At 41.9% G+C, this 22966-nt stretch overlaps 1 protein-coding gene across 1 annotated transcript in view; it reads left to right on the top strand.

Moving 5' to 3' along the window:
- The window catches only part of tspan17 (tetraspanin 17), a 41228-nt gene that overhangs the window by 4021 nt on the left and 14241 nt on the right, over nucleotides 1-22966 (top strand). The window contains 2 exon segments of the mRNA NM_001006753.1: nucleotides 15529-15579; nucleotides 20061-20207. Of these exon segments, the coding sequence (NP_001006754.1) occupies nucleotides 15529-15579; nucleotides 20061-20207 (198 nt within the window).

Here is a 22966-nt window from a genome sequence, read left to right as displayed (position 1 = left end):
AGATTTTAATCTTCTTCTGATGAAAGTTTGGATAACGGTTGTATCTTGGAATGATATGAAATTAACATTCATAATTGTAAGACAAAGCCCTTAATGTCTCTGGCACACGGGGAGATTAAGTCGCCCGCGACAAATCTCCCTGTTCGCAGGCGACTAATCTCCTCGAAATGCCATCCCACCGGCGAAAATTGAAATCGCCGGTGGGATGGCATACACGGCGGCACGATTTCAGTGAAATTGCAGAAGTTGCCTTGAGAGGAAACTTCCACAATTTCACTGAAATCGCGCCGCCGCATATGCCATCCAACTGGCGGTTTACATTTTCGCCGGTGGGATGGCATTTTGGTAGATTAGTCGCCCCGCGAACAGGGAGATTAGTTGCCCGCGACAAATCTCCCCGTGTGCCAGAGCCTTTAGGAGTACAGAGACCCAGGAAAATGGTGCCTGGTACAGGGATTTATTGACACAAAGGAGTGATGTATTATTAATTCAGTTAGGCCAGAGCCAGTTTAAGGGGTCTAGTTAGATAAAACTAAGAATAATAATGAGCCTTTTGTTGTGAAACATTGATAGTGGTCACATGAATGGGGAGAATATGATGAATAGCCAATATGTGACTGCCCCTCTATCCAACAGCTGTGTATCAATTCTCCTGTTATGTCACCCGGTTGAGAAACTGGTCAGATAAAGGGATAAAAAAAGGAGACGTAAATGTTCTTTCCAAAAGCTGAACAGATAAATCACACGAGATCTGGCCACACACAGTCGGGTTGCACAGACCTGCCGGCCAGGTTTTGGTTATGGTTTAACACATTCATTACCTTTGACAGTAAAGTAAATGGCAACAATTACAACTACCTTCCAAGGTTATTTTCCTTCCATGAAATCCAATATACTGTGGCTTCCCTAGTAACCAAATATAAACTGAGCACTTCCAGGAGATTCTGCAGATAAAAACGGCAGTTTTCACCAGAAAAATATCGGCTGCGTCAACTGATGTAATTTCTAGTGCAGTGCTGTCCAACTGGCGGCCCGCGGGCCGCATCCCCCTCTGTGTGGCCCCCCACCTGTCTGGCTGCTTTGATGGTTTACCTTTGAGTAAGCATTAAATGGTATCAGTACTGAGATTAACTGGCCCCCTGCATGGTTCTCACCTCAGATTCAGGCTGTAATCCCTCTGTATTGTTTAAATATGTAATCCCCTGTGTTGTTCACACCTTTTAATCTCTGCATTGTTCACCCCCTGCAGTGTTCACACCTCAGGCTCAGGCTGTAATCACTCCCATTGTTCACTTCTTCACACCTCAGACATAGGTACTGTAGGCAGAGTATGGCACATACAGCCAGCATAGGTCAGGTAGACTATGGCACACACAGGAAGGGTAGGGCAAGCAGAGTATGGCACACACAGGCAGGGTAGGGCAGGCAGAGTATGGCACACAGAAGCAGCATAGGGAAGGCAGAGTATGGCACACACAGGCAGGGTAGGACAGGCAGAGTATGGCACACACAGACAGCATAGGACAGGCAGAATGCTGCCTTTGTGTGCCATACTCTGCTTGCCCTATGCTGCTTGTGGGAGGTGAACCTGGCAGGGGTTTGTTGTGGGAGTTTGTTAGCAGTTGGAAATAGCCATTAAATGGTTCCTAAGGTGTGTAATTATGTACTGGGGGTTGCTCTGCTATCCACAGGGGAGGAGGAGGCATATGGCATTTAAGGGTATATCTTAATATGACATAATTCTTTCACATATGAATGATGGTTGATATCCCCACAGTAAGGACCAAGCATTTGGGATTTTGCTGCACTACCACCATTGTGATAAAATAGGTGTGGTTTGAAGTGGGTGTGGTTTCAAAAAGGGGAGTGGTCAAAACTGGCTTCCATTAGTGCCCCTCCACCATGTATGCTAGAGAAATTTCCGGCCCTCGGCACCGTAGAAGTTGGACAGCACTGTTCTAGTGGAACAATAGGGTTACAATCTCTCCAGTAAAGAAACAGTAGACATCAATGTCAGGGTGGACTGAAGCTGTTCTGGCAGAACTTTTGTTGTGTTATTAAAGCAGTTGTGACAGTTAAGGACTACATGCTATGATAAAAATGCCACAGACATAAAATGCATCATTTTACTTTTCCTTTTTTTGTTTTAAATGTCAGTTTTTGTGATTAAATCACACAGCAGCGGCAGCAGTGATGGGAGGGTCAGTGCAGCCACAGAAGCGGGCAGCTCTTGTATTGCCTTTGCCTCTATTCATTCACTCCACTCTGATTCATACAGTAATCTGTATATGTAATTGTTTTTTTTTTTTTTCCAACTAAAATATGGAGGTGAGCAAATGTTTCGCAACAGTAGGGCACTGCAACCCAGAAATTTTGGAAATCACTGCTTTAGGCTGATAAGCATCCATTTTACATAATTCTTCACCTCTGTTCTCCCATCTGTTTCCTGCATTTGTTCATCCACTTTCTATTGTTTTCTCTACACTGCATCCTGCATGGACTTCCCTACATCATCATGCCTTTACCTACATTCTATGCCTGCATTTTGTAGCAAGTGCGTATCACTATAATTATGCATATGTTTATTTATTCCTATATTTTTTTTAAATTTTAGTCCAATTTGTGGGAATTCCATGACTGTTACTTGCTCAGGAGGCTAAACAATCTGAGCCCAAGCTGGCATATCACCTGGGTGGTCTAAGAAAGATCTGCTCATTTGGCACCTTACCAGATTAACTAATCTTTCGGTTCTCTGGTCAGATTTACTCTAATGTTGTTAGGAATTTACAGTCTGCAGTGTTTAATAAATGCTGTGCAACATTGAGAGAACAGGGGATTAGCTAGTTAGCGGTCATGAGGAAGATACAAATATTGTACAGGTATGGGACCTGGATGCTTGGGACCTGGATGCTTGGGACCTGGATGCTTGGGACCTGGGGTTTTTCTGGATAAGGGATCTTTCTGTAATTTGGATCTCCATACATTAAGTCTAATAAAACATAATTTAAACATTGAATAAGCCCAATAGGAATGTTTTTTCTCCAACAAGGATTAATTATAGCTTAGTTCCCATCAAGTGCAAGGTCCTGTTTTATTATTACAGAGAAAATTTTTTTTTTTTAAAAATTTGAATTATTTGCTTATATATGAAGTCTATGTGAGATGACCTTTCTCATAATTCGAAACTTTCTTGATAGTGGGTTTCCGGATAACGGATCCCATACCTGTACTAATTATGTACCAGTCGGCATTTTTTTTTTTTGGCGCCTATTCTTAGACACTTTCTTAAGCAGTCCTGGATTAGTTTCAGCCAGTTAACAAATAGTGTAGGTTTGACACTCTACATCATAAAAAGGAAAAGTATATATGCAAGCAAGTGCTATACTATCATTGTATATAATTGTGTATGTTAGGTGTACTGTTTTCAAATATTTAGAATGTTTTTGTATTGCTTTGTTTTTCCAATCACTGTCCCCCAGGGATGTTGGGCTGCAGGGTGTCCTTGGAATGTTGTTCTTGTTTGCTTTGCAGCCGCCTCAGTGAGAGTGCTTGAGTTGTGCATGGCTCTTTTACGTCACTGAGGCCCAATGCAGGTTTTTCAGCAAGAGAGCAAGATTCAGTTTACATACTACAGAACCTGCAAACACTGCGCTTGGGAAGAGTTAATAAATAGTACGTGGCTATTAGCTCATTACTTTTACCAGCAGGGAGGACACTGATATATTCAGTAATAAAGAGGTACAATAATGCTTCCTTGTATAAATGTTGTTTTTATTGCTTCCCACTTTCTGGCGAAAAGTATTGATACCCTGATTAAAGTATTGACTGACTTTTATGTAACAGAAAAGTTTGCTGCATTTATTTTTGGACCATTTATTAAAGGAACAGTAACACCAAAAAATGAAAGAGCTTTAAAGTAATAAAACTATAATGTACTGTTGCCCTGCACTGGTAAAACGGGTGTGCTTGCTACAGTAACTCTACTATAATTTATATAATAAGCTGCTGTGTAGCCACGGGGGCAGCCATTCAAGCTGGAAAAAAGGAGAAAAGGCACAGGTTACATAGCAGATAACAGATAAGCTCTGTAGAATACAATAGTGTTTTATCTGTTATATGCTATGTGCCTGTGCCTTTTCTCCTTTGAATGGCTGCCTCCATGGCTACATAGCAGCTTATTTATATAAATTATAGTAGACTTTCTGAAGTAAACACACAACTTTTACCAGAGCAGGGCAGCAGCACATTATATTTTAGTTACTTTTATACACTTTCATTTTTTGGTGTTACTGTTCCTTTAAACTCAGAATAGTTGATAAATAAAAGACACCTTCTTAGTAGTGAAATCTTCTGCCTAATGGTGGCCATACGCAGGCAGATTTAAGCTGGAAGATACATTGCTTAGGGGATGCTTGCCAAACGAGCGGATCTTCTCCCAGTATACCCACCTATAGTGCACCCTAGGGCCAGATAATCGGATTACAAACCGTCAGGTCTCCTGCCACCCCATAGCATTCTCATAATTTTTCTTAAAACTCCCAAATTCCTGTGCCCTGGAAATTGATCCCCATGCGTGTACAATTGCTTAAGATAATGTGACTGCACATGCGCTCCCAAAATTTGTGCATAAATGTGGGAGTTTTAAGAATAATCGTGAGAATGCTAAGGGGTGGTGGGAGACTGGCGGAGAGTCGCCAATATCAATAACTCCTGAAAATATAGGGGTTGTTGACAGCTCTGATTTAAGCCGCTGATTTGAGTCCATTTACACCAGTTCAGCAGCTTATCTGCCTGTGTATGCCTCCCCAATTGATATCTATTGATATCTTTCTGAAAATTGGCAGGCAGGTCTGATTTTCCAGTAGGATCGGGGACTGCATCCGCTCATTGATGAGGTCCTTGATTCGACAGTGCCTATGCTTGCCATTGTCATTTGATCGTTTGGCCCTAGGGTGGACCTTAGGTGGGCATATCTGGAGAATAACCGATTGTTTGGTGACCTTGTTAAACGAGAGTATCTTAACTTGTATGGCCACCTTAAGGCGTTAAGACCTTTGCTGATGCTTTTTGAGCACATGGGGTGATTTGAGGTACTTTTTTTTAATGTCGTAACCTTTTATTGATCAAATAGCATATATTGCATGTACATCTGTTATTGTGCATTTTTGGTTCTTAAGCAAACTGGTGCCAAAACACAGCAAAGTCCCCATCAGGTAATTGGTGCTTGGAAAAAGTGATAAAGTGCTTTCGAGCTATTTTCACAACAAGCAATGTCTGAGCACCTAAAATCAACCTATTTTGATGTCATGATAAAAAAAAACTTGCCCTTATCATTTAGATCAGTGCTGTCCAACTGGCGGCCCGCGGGCCGCATGCGGCCCGCGGGCCCCCTCTGTGTGGCCCCCCACCTGTCTGGCTGCTTTGATGGCTTACCTTTTTGTAAGCTTTAAATGGTATCAGTACTGTGATTAACTGCCCCCCCTGCATGGTTCTCACCTCAGATTCAGGCTGTAATCCCCCTGTATTGTTTAAACATGTAATCCCCTGTACTGTTCACACCTTTTAATCTCTGCATTGTTCCCCCCTGCAGTGTTCACACCTCAGGCTCAGGCTGTAATCACCCACATTGTTCCCCTGTTCCCCCCTCAGGAGCAGTAGAAACCCACAAATAATCCCTGCACACTACAAAAAGAACATATACTGAGGTGGTACTGCAATTAAAAAGTTTTTTAATATATAGTTATTGTGCAGACTGTAGGAGCAGTGCCAGCATTGTGTCACTGTAGGCTGCCTGTGTGTGAGCATAGGGCAAGCAGAGTATGGCACACACAGGCAGGGTAGGGAAGGCAGAGTATGGCACACACAGGCAGAGTAGGGCAGGCAGAGTATGGCACACACAGGCAGAGTAGGGCAGGCAGAGTATGGCGCACACACAGGCCAAGTTTGGCACAAACCAGCCAAGAATGGCACACACAGTGAAAGTATGGCACACGCAGGCAGGGTAGGGAAGGCAGAGTATGGCACACACAAAGGCAGGGTAGGGCAGGCAGAGTATGGCACACACACAGGCAGGGTAGGGCAGGCAGAGTATGGCAGGTTTTTGCTGTACTACAACCATTAATATGGGTATGGTCATGTGATAACATGGGTGTGGTTTCAAGTGGGTGCGGTTTCAAAAAGGGGAGTGGTCAAAACTGGCTTCCATTATCGGCCCTCCACCACGTAGGTCGGAAAAATTCCGGCCCTCGGTACAACAGAAGTTGGACAGCACTGATTTAGATCATTTAGAAACCGTTGCAGCGTTAATTTTTATAGAATAGCTCCTTAGCGCACCCCGGCACAGAGTTACCTACTCCTATCTACTGCTTTTGCACAGGATCTGTAGTTGATGCTGGACGTCTACTACATTGGGGTACTGTTTACATTTAAACTCTAGGCAATCCCCCAGCCTAGTTTACAGACAGACCGATTACTCCTGGGAGACATGTCAGTGTGTCTGAAGCTGCAGGCAAAGTGGGACTGGGGGATGGATTACAGGGCTGATTTGAATTGCAGAAGGTCTGTCTAAGTTATAACAACATTGGTCAAATAGGCAGGCCTGTGATTTTGGGGTAAACAGAGGGCAGATTGAATCTTAGCACCTTTGAAACCCCCTAGGGCAGTGCTGTCCAACTGGCAGCCCGTGGGCCACATCCGGCTGTGGCCTCCCTCTGTGTGGCCCCCTACCTGTCTGGCTGCTGTGACTTCTTCTCTTTTTGTGTAAGCTTTAAATGGTGCTGAGATTAACTGGCCCTCTGCATGGTTCACACATCAGATTCAGGCTGTATTCCCCTGTACTGTTCACACATTTTAGTCCCTGCTGTCAGCCCCTGCATTGTTCACACCTCAGACTCGGACTGTAAGCCCCACATTGTTCACACCTCACACAGACTGTAGGAGCAGTTCCAGCCATCAAGTATGGCACATATAGTCAGCAAAGGGAAGGCATAGTATGACGCACGCATAGGGTAGGCAGAGTGTGGCACACGCAGGCAGCTAGGGCAGGCAGAGTATGGCACACACTGGCAGCATAGGGCAGGCAGATTATGGCACATGCATGCAGCTAGGGCAGGCATAGTATGGTACACACAGGCAGCAATAGGGCAGGCCGAGTATGGCACACACAGGCAGTACTTTGCTTTCTCGGGTCACCACCATGTAGGCCAGAAAATTTCCGGCCCTTTGTACCACAGGAGTTGGACAGCACTGCTCTAGGGTGTTGCATTTGGTCATAGCCCATGGATTTCTGAAATCTGGCTAGTCAGCTACATTGGCAGGCTGTGTAGGCAGGTGACCAATGTTTTTCTTAACAAAAAGTAGTTGTTGACCTCACCACCCCCCTTCCTGGGGGGGTACTTGCTGGCTGTAGGCAGTAGTGACGTCATGTAAATCATGCACAGGATGTCACTACTGCAACCCAAGGGTCACATTTAATTTAGGTCTGCCTAGGGTGGCACCGGACTTAAAGGAAAAAGAAAGTCAAAGTCACTTGGGGGTGCCAAAATGTTAGGCACCCCCAAGTGACTTTAACTGCCTACCTTTTACCCCGGGCTGGTGCCCCTGTTCGGAGAGAACAGCACCAGCCCGGGGTAGCTGCAGCGCTTCCTCCTTTGTGATTCGCTGCGTGACTTTGCCTTTCCTTGCCCTTTAAATACATAATTAAATACATAATTGTACCTTTCCTTCTCCTATACATTTAGTCAGAATGGTTTAACTTGGTCTGTAATTATAGGCTTGATAAAGGGCATGTGTCTTGTCCGAAACGTCGCATATGTGATGTGATTCTTTTTAATATACTTTTTTTGCAAATAATCCGTGTGCCGCATCGTTTTCAAATCTATTTATTGTGGAGGGATGTGACGGCGTCCTGAAGTTGCAGAGCACAGGGATTCACACCATGGATGAGTGCGGTGACCGTGTCTTTTGAGGTGTGTGTGTATATGTATATATATATAATATATATAATTATATATATATATATATATATATATATATATATATATATAATATAATATAATCATTCTTTGTGTCTTCATCAGCAGGGGCTCAGATTCTTGTTAACATAGGAGAAACAGAGAATGGTGCAAAATATTGGCAAATGCTGAACCTGTTTAAGTCTGCTAAAAAACAAACAAAAAAAAAAACCAGACTTGGGAGAAAGTTAATCTCTCAGCAGGGCAATGATCCCAAACACAAGGCCAAAGCAACACTAGAGCTACCCAAAAACAAAAGGTGAATGTTCTACAGCGCAATCTGTTCACAATTTAAAAATAGCCTCTCACTTGCCTAAATAGCTTGAAGCATATCGGCCTGGAAGAATAGGCAAAATCATTCCTGAACAGTGTGCCAAACTGGTATTCTTCAAAATACTTGCAGCTGTTCCTGAGATAAAAAAAATGACTCTAAATAACATCTCATTAAAAAAATAATTTTAAAGGGATTTTGTCATGATTTTTATGGTGTACTTCTTACATTTAAATTGCACTATTTACATAACAAATAATTCACTATAACCATTTAAAATTTTGTTCTTAAACCAACAAATTTTTTTTTTATCATTGTCATCTTCAAGGCAAATCGCCGCGCCATGTATACCATCCCACTGGCGATTTACATTCTAGCCGGTGTGATGGCATTTAGGGGAGATTAGTTGCCCGCGACAAGGGAGATCTGTCACGGCCCTTAGAACTGCTTTCAGATAACCTATTCCTATTGTTTTTCCTGCTCCCATGTAACTGGAGGAGTCCCAAGCCTGACTTGGATTTCTTACTATTTAGTGCTATTCTGATTTCTACTGGGAGCTGCTATCTTGCTACCTTCCCATTGTTCTGCTGATCGGCTGCTGGGGGGGAGATATCACTCCAACTTGTTGTGGCACCCTGGGAAATGAAGGATATTGCTAGCCCCATGTGAAATGATCAGAAGCCAAACAGGAAGAAAAAACGTTGAGCTGTGTCAAGAAGATTCCCAGAATGCATTGCTCCTGCACGGAGACTTAAACCAGCTACTCAGGAAGCGCATGTACAGTTAACATACCCTGTGAGTGCGCTTTCCTTCTCACAAAGCAGGAGAGCTCGGGTAGAGTAGGTTGTTCTCACCTATAGGGGAGGGAGAAGGTTCGCGCATGCGCCCTTTCTTATGCGGTGCCATGTTGGAATAATTTAAATATCCAACATAGAAGAAATATAGCGTTTAGGAAAATCAGAGACTGCAGGCAATATACAGGCTATCCAGGTAAAAAAAAGGTAGCGATCAGCTACAGGGACATGAGGCCTTTCTATTTAGGGGGTCACACCTTACACCCTTTCCTTCTCCTTGAAAAGGGCTTCTAAGTGCATTATAATGTTTTAGTCTTATATCTTAGAGGAGCTCATGTACTAAGTCTGGGCAAATTTGCACCTGGCAGGAACCAATAGCAACTAATCACTGGTTTGTTTTGTTTAGACAGCTGAAGGTAGAACACAGAAAGCAGACATTTGATTGGTTGCTATAGGTTACTGGCTAGGGCAAAGATTTTCAGGATTGTTAAATGACCCTGACTGTGTGTTTAAAGAGCTGTTAGGGCTCCGGCACACGGGGAGATTAGTCGCCCGCGGCAAAACTCCCTGTTCGCGGGCGACTAATCTCCCCAAGTTGCCTACCCCTGCCATCCCACCGGCGAACATGTAAGTCGCCGGTGGGATGGCAGACGCTGCGGCGCGATTTTGCGCAAATCGCCGAAAAAGATTCGCGAGTCTTTTTCAGCGATTTCCTGAAATGGCCCCGCCGCGTGTGCCATCCCGCCGGCGACTTACATGTTCACCGGTGGGATGGCAGGGGTAGGCAACTCGGGGAGATTAGTCGCCCGCGAACAGGGAGTTTTGCAGCGGGCGACTAATCTCCCCGTGTGCCAGAGCCCTTACCAGTAATAGGTCAGCGGCATCTTTGTGGATTCTAGAAAAGGTTGAGGATTACAAAGGAAATACCCAAAAACTACAAATATTAGTTCAGCTATGTTAAATCAATTTTATTATCCATTCTGAAAGACTAAACTTGTATTTTAGATATAATTTCTCCTTTAGTTGTAGATCCTTAGACTGCTGGCACATTGGGCATATAGTCTGCCAGTGTTACCAAAACCCAAGGACAGGCAGCATGGGTGAATTTTGTCACTTATCCATCAACTTAAAAAAGATGTCCTTGAATAACCCCTGTATGACATCACAGACTTGGAGATTTAAGATCTTACCGTACTCGGCGAAATGATATATGGGGGGCCCCTTCTGTGGTCTTTATTGCACTTTGCATGCTGCCTCTGGGTTTTCAATGGAGTCCTATGGTTTCAAGTAAATCTATCTTTCCAAATGCAGCATAACTGTACCCATAGAGCATTGGCTGAAGCTCACTTATGATATGATTGGGGGTAATGCCTCTTTTATACTAGAACAACATCAGGCAGGCACTTCTGGAATCCTTTTTTGCGTCAAAAAATGTTATCAAGAGGCAGCTTGTAGTGTCAAAAAAGTATCAAATTTATTTAATCCATAAAAACAGCAGTAGCCTTACGCGTTTCGTACCTAGAAGGGTACTTAATCATAGGCTCTGCCTCTAGGTAATGCCTCTTTTGCAATTTTAGAGACCCCCTAAAAAAGCAAGAAAGTAATTTTGGGATGAGATTTAGGGGTGAACATTTATTTGTCCCTTATAAATTCTTGGGAACAGCAGTAATCTTCTGTATATGTTACTTAGAAGACCCTACATCCAAAGGATGGTCCTTGAGTCTAGTTCCAGCAACCGCTGTGAAAGGGTATGCATGGAAAGTTGGCCTTACATGGGCAGATTTTAGACCGATTCAGCAGCTTATCTGCCTGTGTATGGGCCCCCTCCCAACGATGGACCTTCCTGACCAACAACAAGTTTGATTTTGCATTGTTTTGGGGGCCGCATCACCTCGTTTATGCAATCCTCTAACTGCGTCTACGTCCACCATTTTAATTAGATCGTTTGGTGCTGGCCCAATATTGCCAACGCATGGACTTGTATGGCCACCTTAAGGCATTTCTAGAGACATTTACATGGTCCTTTAAACTCTGCATGAATGTTTCTTAACTAACTGTTGCTTAGACCGATTTGGCAGGTTATCAGCCCATGTATGGGCACAAACGACGGGCCTGCCCGACCAACATCTCGCCTGATATCGTCCAGATCTCGATTGGGCAAGTTTGAAAATTAGTCGGTTTGGGGATGGCCTCGGCTCGTTGATGTGTTCCCTGAACTGACAGATGCCTATGCCCGTGGTTCTAGTTTGATCGTTTGCCCCTAGGGCCAAAAGACCAAAGTAGCCCGATTTCGCCCACACCCGTAGGTGGGGATATCTGGAGAAGATCTGCTTGCTTGGCGACCTTGCTAAGTGAGCGAATTGTAGCGTGTATGGCCACCTTTTGGCAGGCAATCCTTACATAACACCTACAGGAACAATAATGGGCCACTCTATGCACTTTTAATAGTTTGAGGCAATAGAAGACACTTGATCTGTGTTCCCGCTTCACCTTATCTGATGCTTTGCCAGAGAGCCACCAATGTGTGATAGTGTTATTTGTGATGTGCACACCTGTATACAGGCATTTTAAAAGACTATGGCGGCTTTATGATTGATGCCATTGATGTATTACCTTGCTTTCTGTAAGCAGGTGGTGTTACTCGAGATGCTGACCAGGTTTTCCTTTGTTATTTTTACAACAGAGAGGTGGTGGCTGGCCTGTAAGCAAAGTTGGCTCTTCTTTATAAAAGGATCATTAATAACCTATACATGCACAGCAAGAAGATTTTTCAAGCACATGGGTGGATTGACAGCCTGTGCTTATACGCAGGCTGACAATCCATCAAAGCACTTGATAACTGGGAGCAATTTTTTTTTGGGGGGAGGGGGCCTGGTGCAGGCAGTGCAGGCAGTGCTGGGCCCACCGTAGCTGACCCGGCCAGCTAGCCACCTCTCTTCCGTGCGTTTCTTCCTATTCGCGCTGACGGGGGGGGGGGGGTTGGAGTCCAATGTACTATGTGCAAGTGACCACTGATTAGCAGGCAGTGGGGAGACAAGGGCACGGAGTAGAAGCGGTATGTGCCTAGTGCCCCCTCTATATGGTTGTGCCCTAGGCACGTGCCTCTTCTGCATACCCCAATTCCCAGCCCTGGCTGCAGGTATTTCCTTTTCCTGGCTTTAAGCAATGCCGCATTTGGAACTATCGCATAAAGAAATGCAGCAGCTATTGCTTGGCAGGTCTGTGTTGTTAAGCTGATCTGATTTGCAGCACATTGAGAGGTAGAAAGCACTCATTCCTGCTTTTCAGCTACTGATACTGATACTCCCTCAATGTACTCCTGTGTCCTTCAAGCTACACCCACCTCCTACAGGAGATCAGAGGGGTCTCCCTGGTTACAGACTGGAAAAAATGGGAGGGCAATGGTTGCCATGGAAACTGAACTGGTTCGCTGTGGGAAATTTCTTTTCCCAGATTCTGGCTTTCCCTTGGTGTGAAACAGCCTTTATGGCTTAACGACTCTACCAACCCCCAACCACTCCTCCCTCCACTAACTTTTCCCACCTCCCGAGAGGCTCTGCAACTGCCTTCCTAAACCTTTTTTCCCCCACTTCAGTTATCTTTATTGTGAAGCCGTAATGCATAATATGTAGTAATGGACCCCTGCTTGGGAAAAATCACTATAAGATCCATCTTAGGAGAATTTGTGTTTTGTATTCCTGTCTTTAATAGAAGATTGTCATTATGTGGGTTATATCCCTGATCTGCTTCATAGCTACAGCAGCTCACAGACTGACTTATCATTTAGTTAGCAGAACCATTGTGACTCCTGAAAGCTGGTGCCGCAGTGGGTCTCAACAGTGTACTGGCTGCTCTGCCCCCTTCCAGAGTCATGTAATGCTACGGTAATAATTCTAGTTGGTTCATCCAGGGTGACAAGTAATTTAAGAGCTCTAGGTTTATCTGCTGTGTGCTTAAAGTACAGGTATAGGACCTGTTATGCAGAATGCTTGGGACCTGGGGTTTTCCAGATATTTCTGTAATTTGGATCTCTATAACTTAAAGCTGGCCATACATGCACCGATATAATCGTACAAACATAGTTTTGTATTATGATATTAATCATATTATTTATTGTGTTATTGATATTGATCATAGGCTTAAATGCAACAGTCTAAAACTAATGTTTGTCGGAAGAAGACTAAAATCGAAACGTGTATGGCCACCTTTAGGGTGAAGACGCACAGAGCTACTAGTAGCAGCTACTTGTCACATCTACTAAAATAGACAATGCTGATAATTTACTGTTAATTGTCTCTGTGTGTTTTAGCAGAGGCAATTCTCAGTATTGTCTATGGCAGTGTATTTTCTGGCATTTAGTAGCCGTGACAAGTAGCTGCTACTAAGTAGCTCCATGTGTCTTCACCCTTAGTCTACTGAAAAATAATGTAAACAATTATTAAACCTAATAGGATTGTATTGCCTACAATAAGAATGATTATATCTTAGTTGGGTTCAAGTACAAAGTACTGTTTTATTATTGCAGAGAAAAAGAAAATCATTTTTAAAAATTAGAATTATTTGGTTATTATTGAGTCTTTGGCAGATGGCCTTCCTGTAATTTGGAATTTTCTGGATAAGAGTTTCCGAAAAAAGAAACCCTTACCTGTATAATTCCTGACCAAGGTAATTCTTTATTTTCAGAGGGGCGTTGATTTAATTTGAGTGGGTGCAGCTCTCAGGACCCCCTGGAAGCCTTGAGCTGTTTGAGAATACCAGAAGTTATCATTCAATAAACATTGACAATTTAGATTGTAAAAAAAAAAAAAATGGGACCCTGCCATGGGAATGTTTCATGTGAGTAAATAGTTCATTGAAAGTGTATCCTGGCATCGCTGAGGGAAGACTTTTAAACAGTGACATGTGCCCACATGTTGCAGTTAACCCATTGTTATGCAGTCACACAGACAGTCTGAGAGACATGTTCAGGCTTGTACTTTTTCACAAATGTACACAAATACACTGAAACAGCTTTACACACATACACAGCGGCACATCCATGAGCAGCCTTGTTTGAACTCTGCAGCTGTGCTCCAAAGCTCATTTCAGTAATTAAAAACACACTTTTAATGTAGCGTATGCCCTGAATGCTATGTGAATATATCCTGGATGTCAACTGACTTTGTACAGGGAGATCTGTAGTCGGGCAGTGACACACAAAAGTTATTTCCAGCAGGGTTACTGAGATTAGATCATTAATACATCGATTAATCCATTGTTTCCTAACATTGGGTTCCCCCATGCTGCAGGCACTCTGCAAACAGGCAGTAGTTTTATGGGATTGCATGAGGAACTAAAGGTGGCCCTACACTGTAAGATCCGTTCGTTTGGCAACATGCACACCAAAGGTGAGCGATATCTGAGTAATCAGATTGTTTGGTCCTCAGGCTAAGTGATTGAACCACAATGAAGGAAATAGGATCCGTTGGAGCAAGAACCGCATCAATGAGCTGATGCAGTCCCCGATCCGACGGAAAAATCAAGCCTGCTCAATCGATATACAGCAAACTTTAGGCTGGATATCAGTCAGGAAGGCCTGTCAGAGGTGCATGGGCAGATGAGCTGCCCAAACAGTCTGAAGGACCCCAATCGGCAATTAAAATTTCCCTGTGTATGGCCACCATAAGGGCCATACAGCTATCACGCAGGGCAGTTATAAATATGTGCTCATGACACACAAGCCTGTTGGCAAAAATAAATAAATATTTATATAAAATAAAATTCCTACCTCAGTAATAACAGAAACATGATCTATACTTGTGCTGTAATACAGTAGGTTAAGCGCACAGATGTCAAACAGCTGGGTAGGAAGTTATTCTAAACAGCTGCAGGGCTGACAGGGCGCACATCCTGGCTCTAGAGGAAAAAGTTTGGCGTCCATTTCTTTATTTCTGCTGTCAACAAATGTTACAGGGCAAAAATGTTTTGTGTTTTCTCCATTTGGAACAGGTCGTAACCTGGGGGAAATTTGTGTGTGTCACTGGGTAGTTACGGGAAGACCCCATGCAAATTTGGTGGTTTGCCTTTTCCCAGGAACTGCCTGACACAAACAACTTCCCAATTTTTAATGCATGTATTTAAGTGTTTGAAAGCATTTCTGTCTATAAATGCTATAAATCTATATTTTCATCAGAACATTGTATTAACATACAGTTAACCAAAAAGTAAAATTGTTAATATTAGTGTCCAGTATGCAGTCCCCAAGCTGTTGTACAGGACATGGGGTAGGCCTGCAGAGTCGCAAAACATTCTACTACACAGATGGGTGGCAGATTATCCTATTGGGTCAAAATTGTTTTTTATGGGAACCAGCTGGAATCTACTGTGCATGATGTTCTGTTCTTGCTCTGCATGTCACCCCCCCACACTTAATAGTAGTAATAATTCTAATTCCTGTCTCTTCTCCCCACAGTTGCTTGGAGCTGCTTTTCTAGCTATTGGCTTATGGGCATGGGCAGAAAAGGTAAGCACAGTAAAGCATGTAGTCAAGTTGTTTTTGTGTTAAAGCATCTCATTCCTTTATTTTGGCCACATTTATTGATGTGAAAGAGGGCTAGGCCTCTGAGCTTCTCTTTGGCAAAGCTGCCTTTACCAGGGTACAAGCAGGGGACCATCAGAGACCCATTTTTGTGAGGTTGTTTAGAACAGTAGTTGTATAGGAAAGTAAATTTGCCTCACAGATGTTTCTGTATAATGGTGGCCATATGTGCCCACGTGGAGTGCACTGAAAGGCACTGTTTGCCTTGGTGCAGACACATGGAGAGGGTTTGGCACAGAAACATGTAAATATGCGTTTTTGCACTGAAATCTGATTAGTGTCTCTGCGTTAAGGTTGACACAGTAATTTTTGGTGCGGGTAGGGGCCGCCTGATCTGGCATTATTGTTAGATTTACTTTAATGGCCTGACAAAATGGATTTGTATTAATGGGTTATCTAAGTGGATGGCCTTGCAGTCTTACCTGTTTGCCCACAGAATGATCAAAGTGGGCTGGTGAAGACCACATTAATGCTTTATATATGGTTGTCCAAGGATCAGAGGGCCCCCCTGTGGAACATAAATAAAAGAACATCAGTTGTTAGCCAGTAGCTCTCTGCATTCCACTGACCGCAATAGATTGTCAGGCAATTCTGGGAGTTGTAGTTCTATTTATATCTAAAGAGATCTAGTGGATTATAATGTTTAGGATTTGTAGGCGTAAGGACTTTGCCTCTAGAGCTATCCAAATTCATCTTGGTGGTTGGCTGAGGTTGATGTTAGCAGAAGTTCAATCTGAGGTTTTCTCCCACTCCTCTATTATGAATAGGGAGGCATTTCAGTTTAATCTGAAAGCTTTTAATCATTCCTCCACCCTGCTCCCTACATTAGTTGCACGCTGGGCGCACAGTGGGTTTCCTGAGGATTTATTGCCCTGCTTTCTGAAAACAGGAAACTGTGAAAGATGCATTAAATATGTTGAGTAAACCTATAACGAATCTTTATTTCACATTCATTACTTTTGCCTTTTGGGCATTTAAGGTCTTAGACATTATAATTCAATTGAAAAAGCAATGCATCTTTATTTAAAATGTATTCCTTTAGGATTCCTCATGCTAAAATTGCCCTTTTTTCCAAAGAAAATAAAAATCAAGATTTTCTCCTTTCTTGTGCACAATTTTCAGCTCTGGAATTTTTTTGAATGTAGATATATTCCATATAGGTGTCACTCATTGCCTGCACACAACTACATTCTCCTTCCACACAATTACATATTTATGGGAGCTGCCATGCTCACATTCTTCTTTAGAGTCGCTGGCTGAGGCTGAGATGCTGTACAGCAGCATCAAATAATATCCATCCAAGTGTAAGAAATCATATATAAAAAGAGAGTGCACTGTTCACAAAGTGAGCCATTTTGTTTGTGCTAGGGGAATGACTTGAAAATAAATAGTATTGGTAAAGTGTACGGGAATGTTGTGTTTTACCAAAACATTTAGGAATGAACAAGGTCAATAGCCTCGTATTCTTGCTTTCTTGCTCTTCTTATACCTGAATTTATTTATGGCTGCCAGATATGCGACACATAGAAAGCCCTACCCGTCTCTATTTCTACAACTGAATTGTTAAAACCTTTGGTTCAACAAATTCACATACTGTAACAAGCACTTTTGTTATTTAGATTCATTTGTGGAAGGATCTCATTGTTGTAGAAGTGAATGTGTTGAAAGCACTGACAGTTATTGTAGAACTGAGTGAATATGTAGATCTCAGAACAGTGCAATTAAATGCTTTGAAGTGACAGACAAGCATAATAAGAAGATAATAATGTGTTGGTGATTCTAATTTCACTTTATGGATAGAGCATCTATGAAAATGGGTGGCAACCATTATTCCCTTTAAGGCTCTGCACTCGTGTTCCACACACACAAGAAAATAAATTGTATATATGTGCACACAGTACTTTCACATATCCACCCACCACTGTGTTAAAGCTTGCACATAAATGTTAATTATTATGCACATTTCCCGCTAGAAATTAGAGGGAATGTTGTGGTAATGCACATGCCAATTTCCTTATTCATGTAAGATATAGACAGGAGTTTTTATGTTTCCCTAGCTGTCACATCAATATCTTATACATCCTGTAGAGAAATGAGCTGTAATATTTATTTACTGTTGGCCACATTATGGTATGTCCTGCTTTACTTATACCCTGCTAGCAATTAGGGCCTATCCCATAGTGCTTCTGCCTCACCTCCAAGGGCTCTGTGAGAACAAGGGCTTCCCAAGGGTTTATAAATATGTCGGTAAGCAGGAGCAGGTAGGCTACACAGTGTATTTTTGGGCTGTGGCAGTGTATTCACAAAAGTAACCAGAAATGTGATTTACCATGGAAGATTTATTACAAAACATTTGGTTACATCTTCTGATATAACGTTTAGAAGATAGATTCCACTGATAATTTTTGGCAATAATATCAAAATTTGATTGATTTGCTTCATAGTAGGAAATCCAGTCTGAGAACTGTGTTGTATGCTCTTACACTGCCTTACCTCTTGTACACCTTGCAGGGTGCAGGGGTGTGAGTCTCTATGCATACAGACCAAAAATTTAGAATTGATTCCCTTGAACATCCTTAAAATAATATATAGCAAAATAGAACTATTCCTATTCCCAAATGCTCATCCCAGCAAATACTAAAGGGAAGTCTTTTGTTAGCAGCTTGGAGTTCACACCTCTCTATTTGCCATTTTGGGGCCAATTTTTTTAATGTATAATTTTAAACATTTAGGGTGAAGGCACATGGAGCTACTAGTAGCTGCTACTTTTTATGGCTACTAGACTCCAGAAAATACCCTGCCATAGACAATACTGAGAATTGCTTCTGCTAGAACACATATAGAGACAATTATCAGTAAATGATCAGCATTGTCTGTTTTACTAGCCATGACAAGTAGCTGCTTCTAGTAGCTCAGTGTGTCTTCACCCTAAATCTGGAGGAAAATGTTCCTCAGTGGTGTGAACTGAGCACTATGGTTCCACAATATTCAAGTCTAGGGGAGTACAGTTTTTGTTGTGAAGAAAGCAAAATGCGGCTTACTGCTTGTGATAAACTAGGTAGTTTTAAATGTCAAGTATATATCTTTGTTCAATGTGAGTGGAATAAACAGGGCTTGTGCTATAACCATACTTTTGGCCTATCATATAAATTGAATGCTTTTGTTGTTTGAGCTAAACAGGGAAATTAAAACTACTCCACGTTTGGTCCCTGCAAGGTAGATAATTAGAGATTACCAGAGCACAGATTAACAATTATTATTATTTGTGCTAAAAAATAGCAAAAGCCATAGATTTACATGATAGAAACAGGCACAAAGTATGCTCGGTCCAAACCCTATTCCTTGACCTCATGTTGACAAGGCTGGATACTGACCCTTTTAATTGAGTGTTAAAGCTGCCTCTCATCCTTTGGTTGTAAATAACAATTGTCATCAGAAGACTTAAGGTCCCCATACACGGGCCAATTCGATGGCGCCAAGTGAGCGGATCTTCTTCTGATATCCCCACCTACGGGTGGGTGATATCAGGGAAATCCAGGCTAATTATAACAAGGGGTATAGGAAAAGTGCGGTCCCCGATCCGACTAGATTTTTTAACCTGCCTGATCGAGATCTGGCCGATTTTCAGGCCAGATATCGGTCGGGCAGGCTCGTCGGTAGTGCCCATACACAGGCCGATTAGCTGTCGAATCGGTCTAAGGGAGCGATATCGGCAGCTAGAATCGGCCCGTGTATGGGGACCTTTACTATATGAACCTGTCATAATTAGGAGCTCATTCTTCAGAGGGGACAATGCCTGCCTTCCCTCATTAACGCTAAAGAATCATGGAGGACCTGAAGCATGCGTTTGCTTTATAGGAAATACAAAGAAGTACACATAGAATGTAATTTGTCTTTTTCCTTAGGGCCAAATTCCCCGTAGCCTTTATTAACCAGGTATCCATTGTGTGTTGTGTTATACATTTAATAACCAACATTCTAGTTTTGGAATTAATTAAATTAAATAGGGGATAAACTCAATTAACCGCTTTCATTCTAGCAAACGCACTTTCTCCGAAACATTTGTCTGTTGCATTTTTTTTTTGTAATCAATATCAGAGTTGATTTCTCATGAATGGAATTGTCCACCCAAGATATTAAAGGTTAAAAAAACAGAACTTCACGATGGGTAGTCCTCCGTTGACACAATGAAATCTCTTATCAAAGGGAACTCCTTGGAAAAACAAAATCATCCTGTGTTTCAGTTCATCTTCTTCCAAAACCAACAGGCTGTGCATTTTTTCCTGCATTAAACATTCTGCTCTCTCAGATTTAAAAATGTTTGTTTGGAAAAAGAACAGGGTGGGTTGTTTTTGTCTGGATGTATTTTAACTAATATTCATTATTATTATTTTTTTTTTTTTCAGGGCGTCTTGTCCAACATTTCGTCCATCACAGACCTTGGTGGGTTTGACCCTGTCTGGCTCTTCATAGTCACTGGAGCTGTCATGTTTGTGCTGGGCTTTGCTGGCTGCATTGGAGCCTTGAGAGAAAACACGACACTTCTAAAATTTGTACGTATTAACCAAACCCTGGCAAGTCTTATGAGAACCTGATCAGCCACTGTTTTATAGCCCTTCATTCTCATACATACATGATAGAGGTGACTAGGGGACTTCAGCTCAATACAGTGGTGCACAGTATGCTGTTTTTTTCCATTGTAGTGAATAGTGCTCCTCTACAAAATGCAATACTCCATCCAGTTGCTCGCGAGCAACATGTTACTCACCTATCCCTTAGATGTTGCTCCCAGTGGCCTTAAGGGCTCTGGCACACGGGGAGATTAGTCGCCTGCGACTAATCTCCCCAAAATGCCATCCCACTGGCGAAAATGTAAATCGCCGGTGGGATGGCATATCCGGCACTGCGATTTCCCTGAAATCTCGGAAGTTTCCTCTCGTGTGCCAGAGCCCTAAAGGACAACCCAAAATGTCTTTTTTTTTTTTTTTTTTTTTTTTTTTGCCTTATAACGGAAAACGTAACTCTAAGCAACTTTGCAGTATACATTCATTACAAATTTGTAATGGTTTTCAAGTTATTTGTATATATATAATTTCCATTAAAAGCAGTGTTTGCCTGTCCTTTTTCTATTTTCTGCCCTGGTGGCTCTGGCGTTTGAAACAATGTAACATGAACCAGCAGACTGACAAACCTCTCTTTGCTGGAGGAGACTGACCTTTGCAACATTGTTTAAAAAGTAACAACTAGGAGCTCAGCAAATGCAGCTTTTAATAGCAATTGCATTTACAAATAACATTTAAAGCACCATTTTTAAATAAATTCATATTGGAAAGTTGCTTAGAAGTATATTTTCTTTTATTAGGCAAAACATTATTTTTGGGGTTGGCATTTAGAAGAAAGTGCTTATTTATGAATTCCTGGCTAGGAGTTTTGGTTGCATAAAAAGCAGGTGTTTTGCCAAACCGTCTCCTGTAGGCTGCTATTTTACATAGGGGCTACCAGATAACCAATCACAGCCTTTATTTGGCACCCCCAAGTATATTTTTCATGCTTGTGTTGTTCCCCAACCATTTTTACATTTGAAATGAGGTTCACGGGTAACAAAAAGGTTGGGGACACTTGATGAAAAATATAGCACTATTAGAGACGGCTTCCTCTGTATATTGTAGATTGTGGGACTGTTAACTATATAATATATAAAAGCTGCAACCTATAAAAAGTATTATAATAAATGATGCTTAATGATGTTGCTGGACATGTGACTCAATTAAACATTTTGTATCGTGGCAAATAACAGTTATATTTTAAAAAGTTGCCTCAGAGTTCCCTTCTATGACCTGAATAAAAGCAGTCTGATTATGGCCTTGGAACTTCTTTGTAACTTATAATATGCTTATATCAGGGATCCCCAACCAGTGGCTCGAGGGCAACATGTTACTCACCACCCCCAAGGATGTTGCTCCCAGTGCCCTCAAAGCAGGTACTTATTTTTGAATTCCTGGCATAAAAACCAGGTGTACTAGCAGAGCCTCATGTAGTCTGCCAATCACATCCCTTATTTAGCACCTTCATGGACATTTTTCATGGTTGCGTTGCTCCCCAGCTCTTTTTACATTTGCTTGTGGCTCATGGTTAAAAAAGATTAAGCCGTGTATTACGTATGGGCTGTTTTTATAGTGAACTGCAATGTTCATTTATATAGTTTCCCTTTAACATGTGACTCCTATTGCTTTAAATATACTAAAAAAAGAGACTTTATCCTGCAATGAATGTTTACTAAGAAAAAAAATAACAAAAACCTTTTTTTTACTTTTCCTTTTAACTTCATAAAAGGAGTTGAAACAGTCTGTAAGTACAAGTACAGGTATGGGATCCCTTATCCGGAAACCCATTATCCAGAAAGCTCCGAATTACGGAAAGGCCATTAACAGCAAATAATTCAAATTTTCCCTTTTCTCTGTAATTATAAAACAAAACCTTGTACTTGATCCCAACTAAGATATAATTAATCCTTATTGGAAGCAAAACACTACTATTTGGTTTATTCATTATTTGTATGATTTTTAGCAGACTTAAGTTATGGAGATCCAAACCCCAGGTCCTGAGCATTCTGGATAACAGGTCCCATACCTGTAGCAATAATTGTACTGATATTATAATGTATAATATTATTGGTACATTTATGGTTGCTCAATAGTAGCAGCTGATATCCATGTACAATGTATATCCGTCTGTTGGGGGATCATACAGGTTTGAAAATTTTGCCAGGTTTGAAACATTTGCCAGTGCAACTTGTTGGCCAGTTCATGGTGCATGAAGAGTTGAGAAAGGGAAGAAGAGCCATAGATCCCCTTTACTTACTGCTGTTCTGAACATTTGGGAGTTTAGCCCAAAAATCCATATAGAAATGTGGCCATACCCCATACTGTCACTGCCCGTTTGGCCCATGGGGCAATTGGTAGGAGAGCATACCCTGTCAAGTCTCCGTAGCAGAGGGCTTGCTCATGTCTGTGCATTCCTGTATTCGCTTCAGTACTCTGTATAAGGAATGTATTCTTTCCATGCAGAGCAAAGTGACTCAGTGGAACAAAACAAGAGTACCAATATGATAATCACATCCCATTGTTTTCTTCCCTGTGATGGTGCTACTATAGTTCATTATAAATTATAGTGACTGACAAATATGCAACTTTGCGTTGAATTTTACTTTTTCTCCTTATTAAAGCCAATGCTAAAATATTTGTTTCAAATATTTCATTTACCCTGCAGCAGTACTGTCCTTGCTAGTTATTGTATGAGGCCTAATAACCCA

This window comes from Xenopus tropicalis, chromosome 3 (assembly GCF_000004195.4).
Source record: "Xenopus tropicalis strain Nigerian chromosome 3, UCB_Xtro_10.0, whole genome shotgun sequence".
Classification (NCBI taxonomy): Eukaryota; Metazoa; Chordata; class Amphibia; order Anura; family Pipidae; genus Xenopus; species Xenopus tropicalis.
The sequence above is the reverse complement of the archived record's forward strand: the minus strand, read 5'-3'. Positions and strand labels throughout refer to the sequence as shown.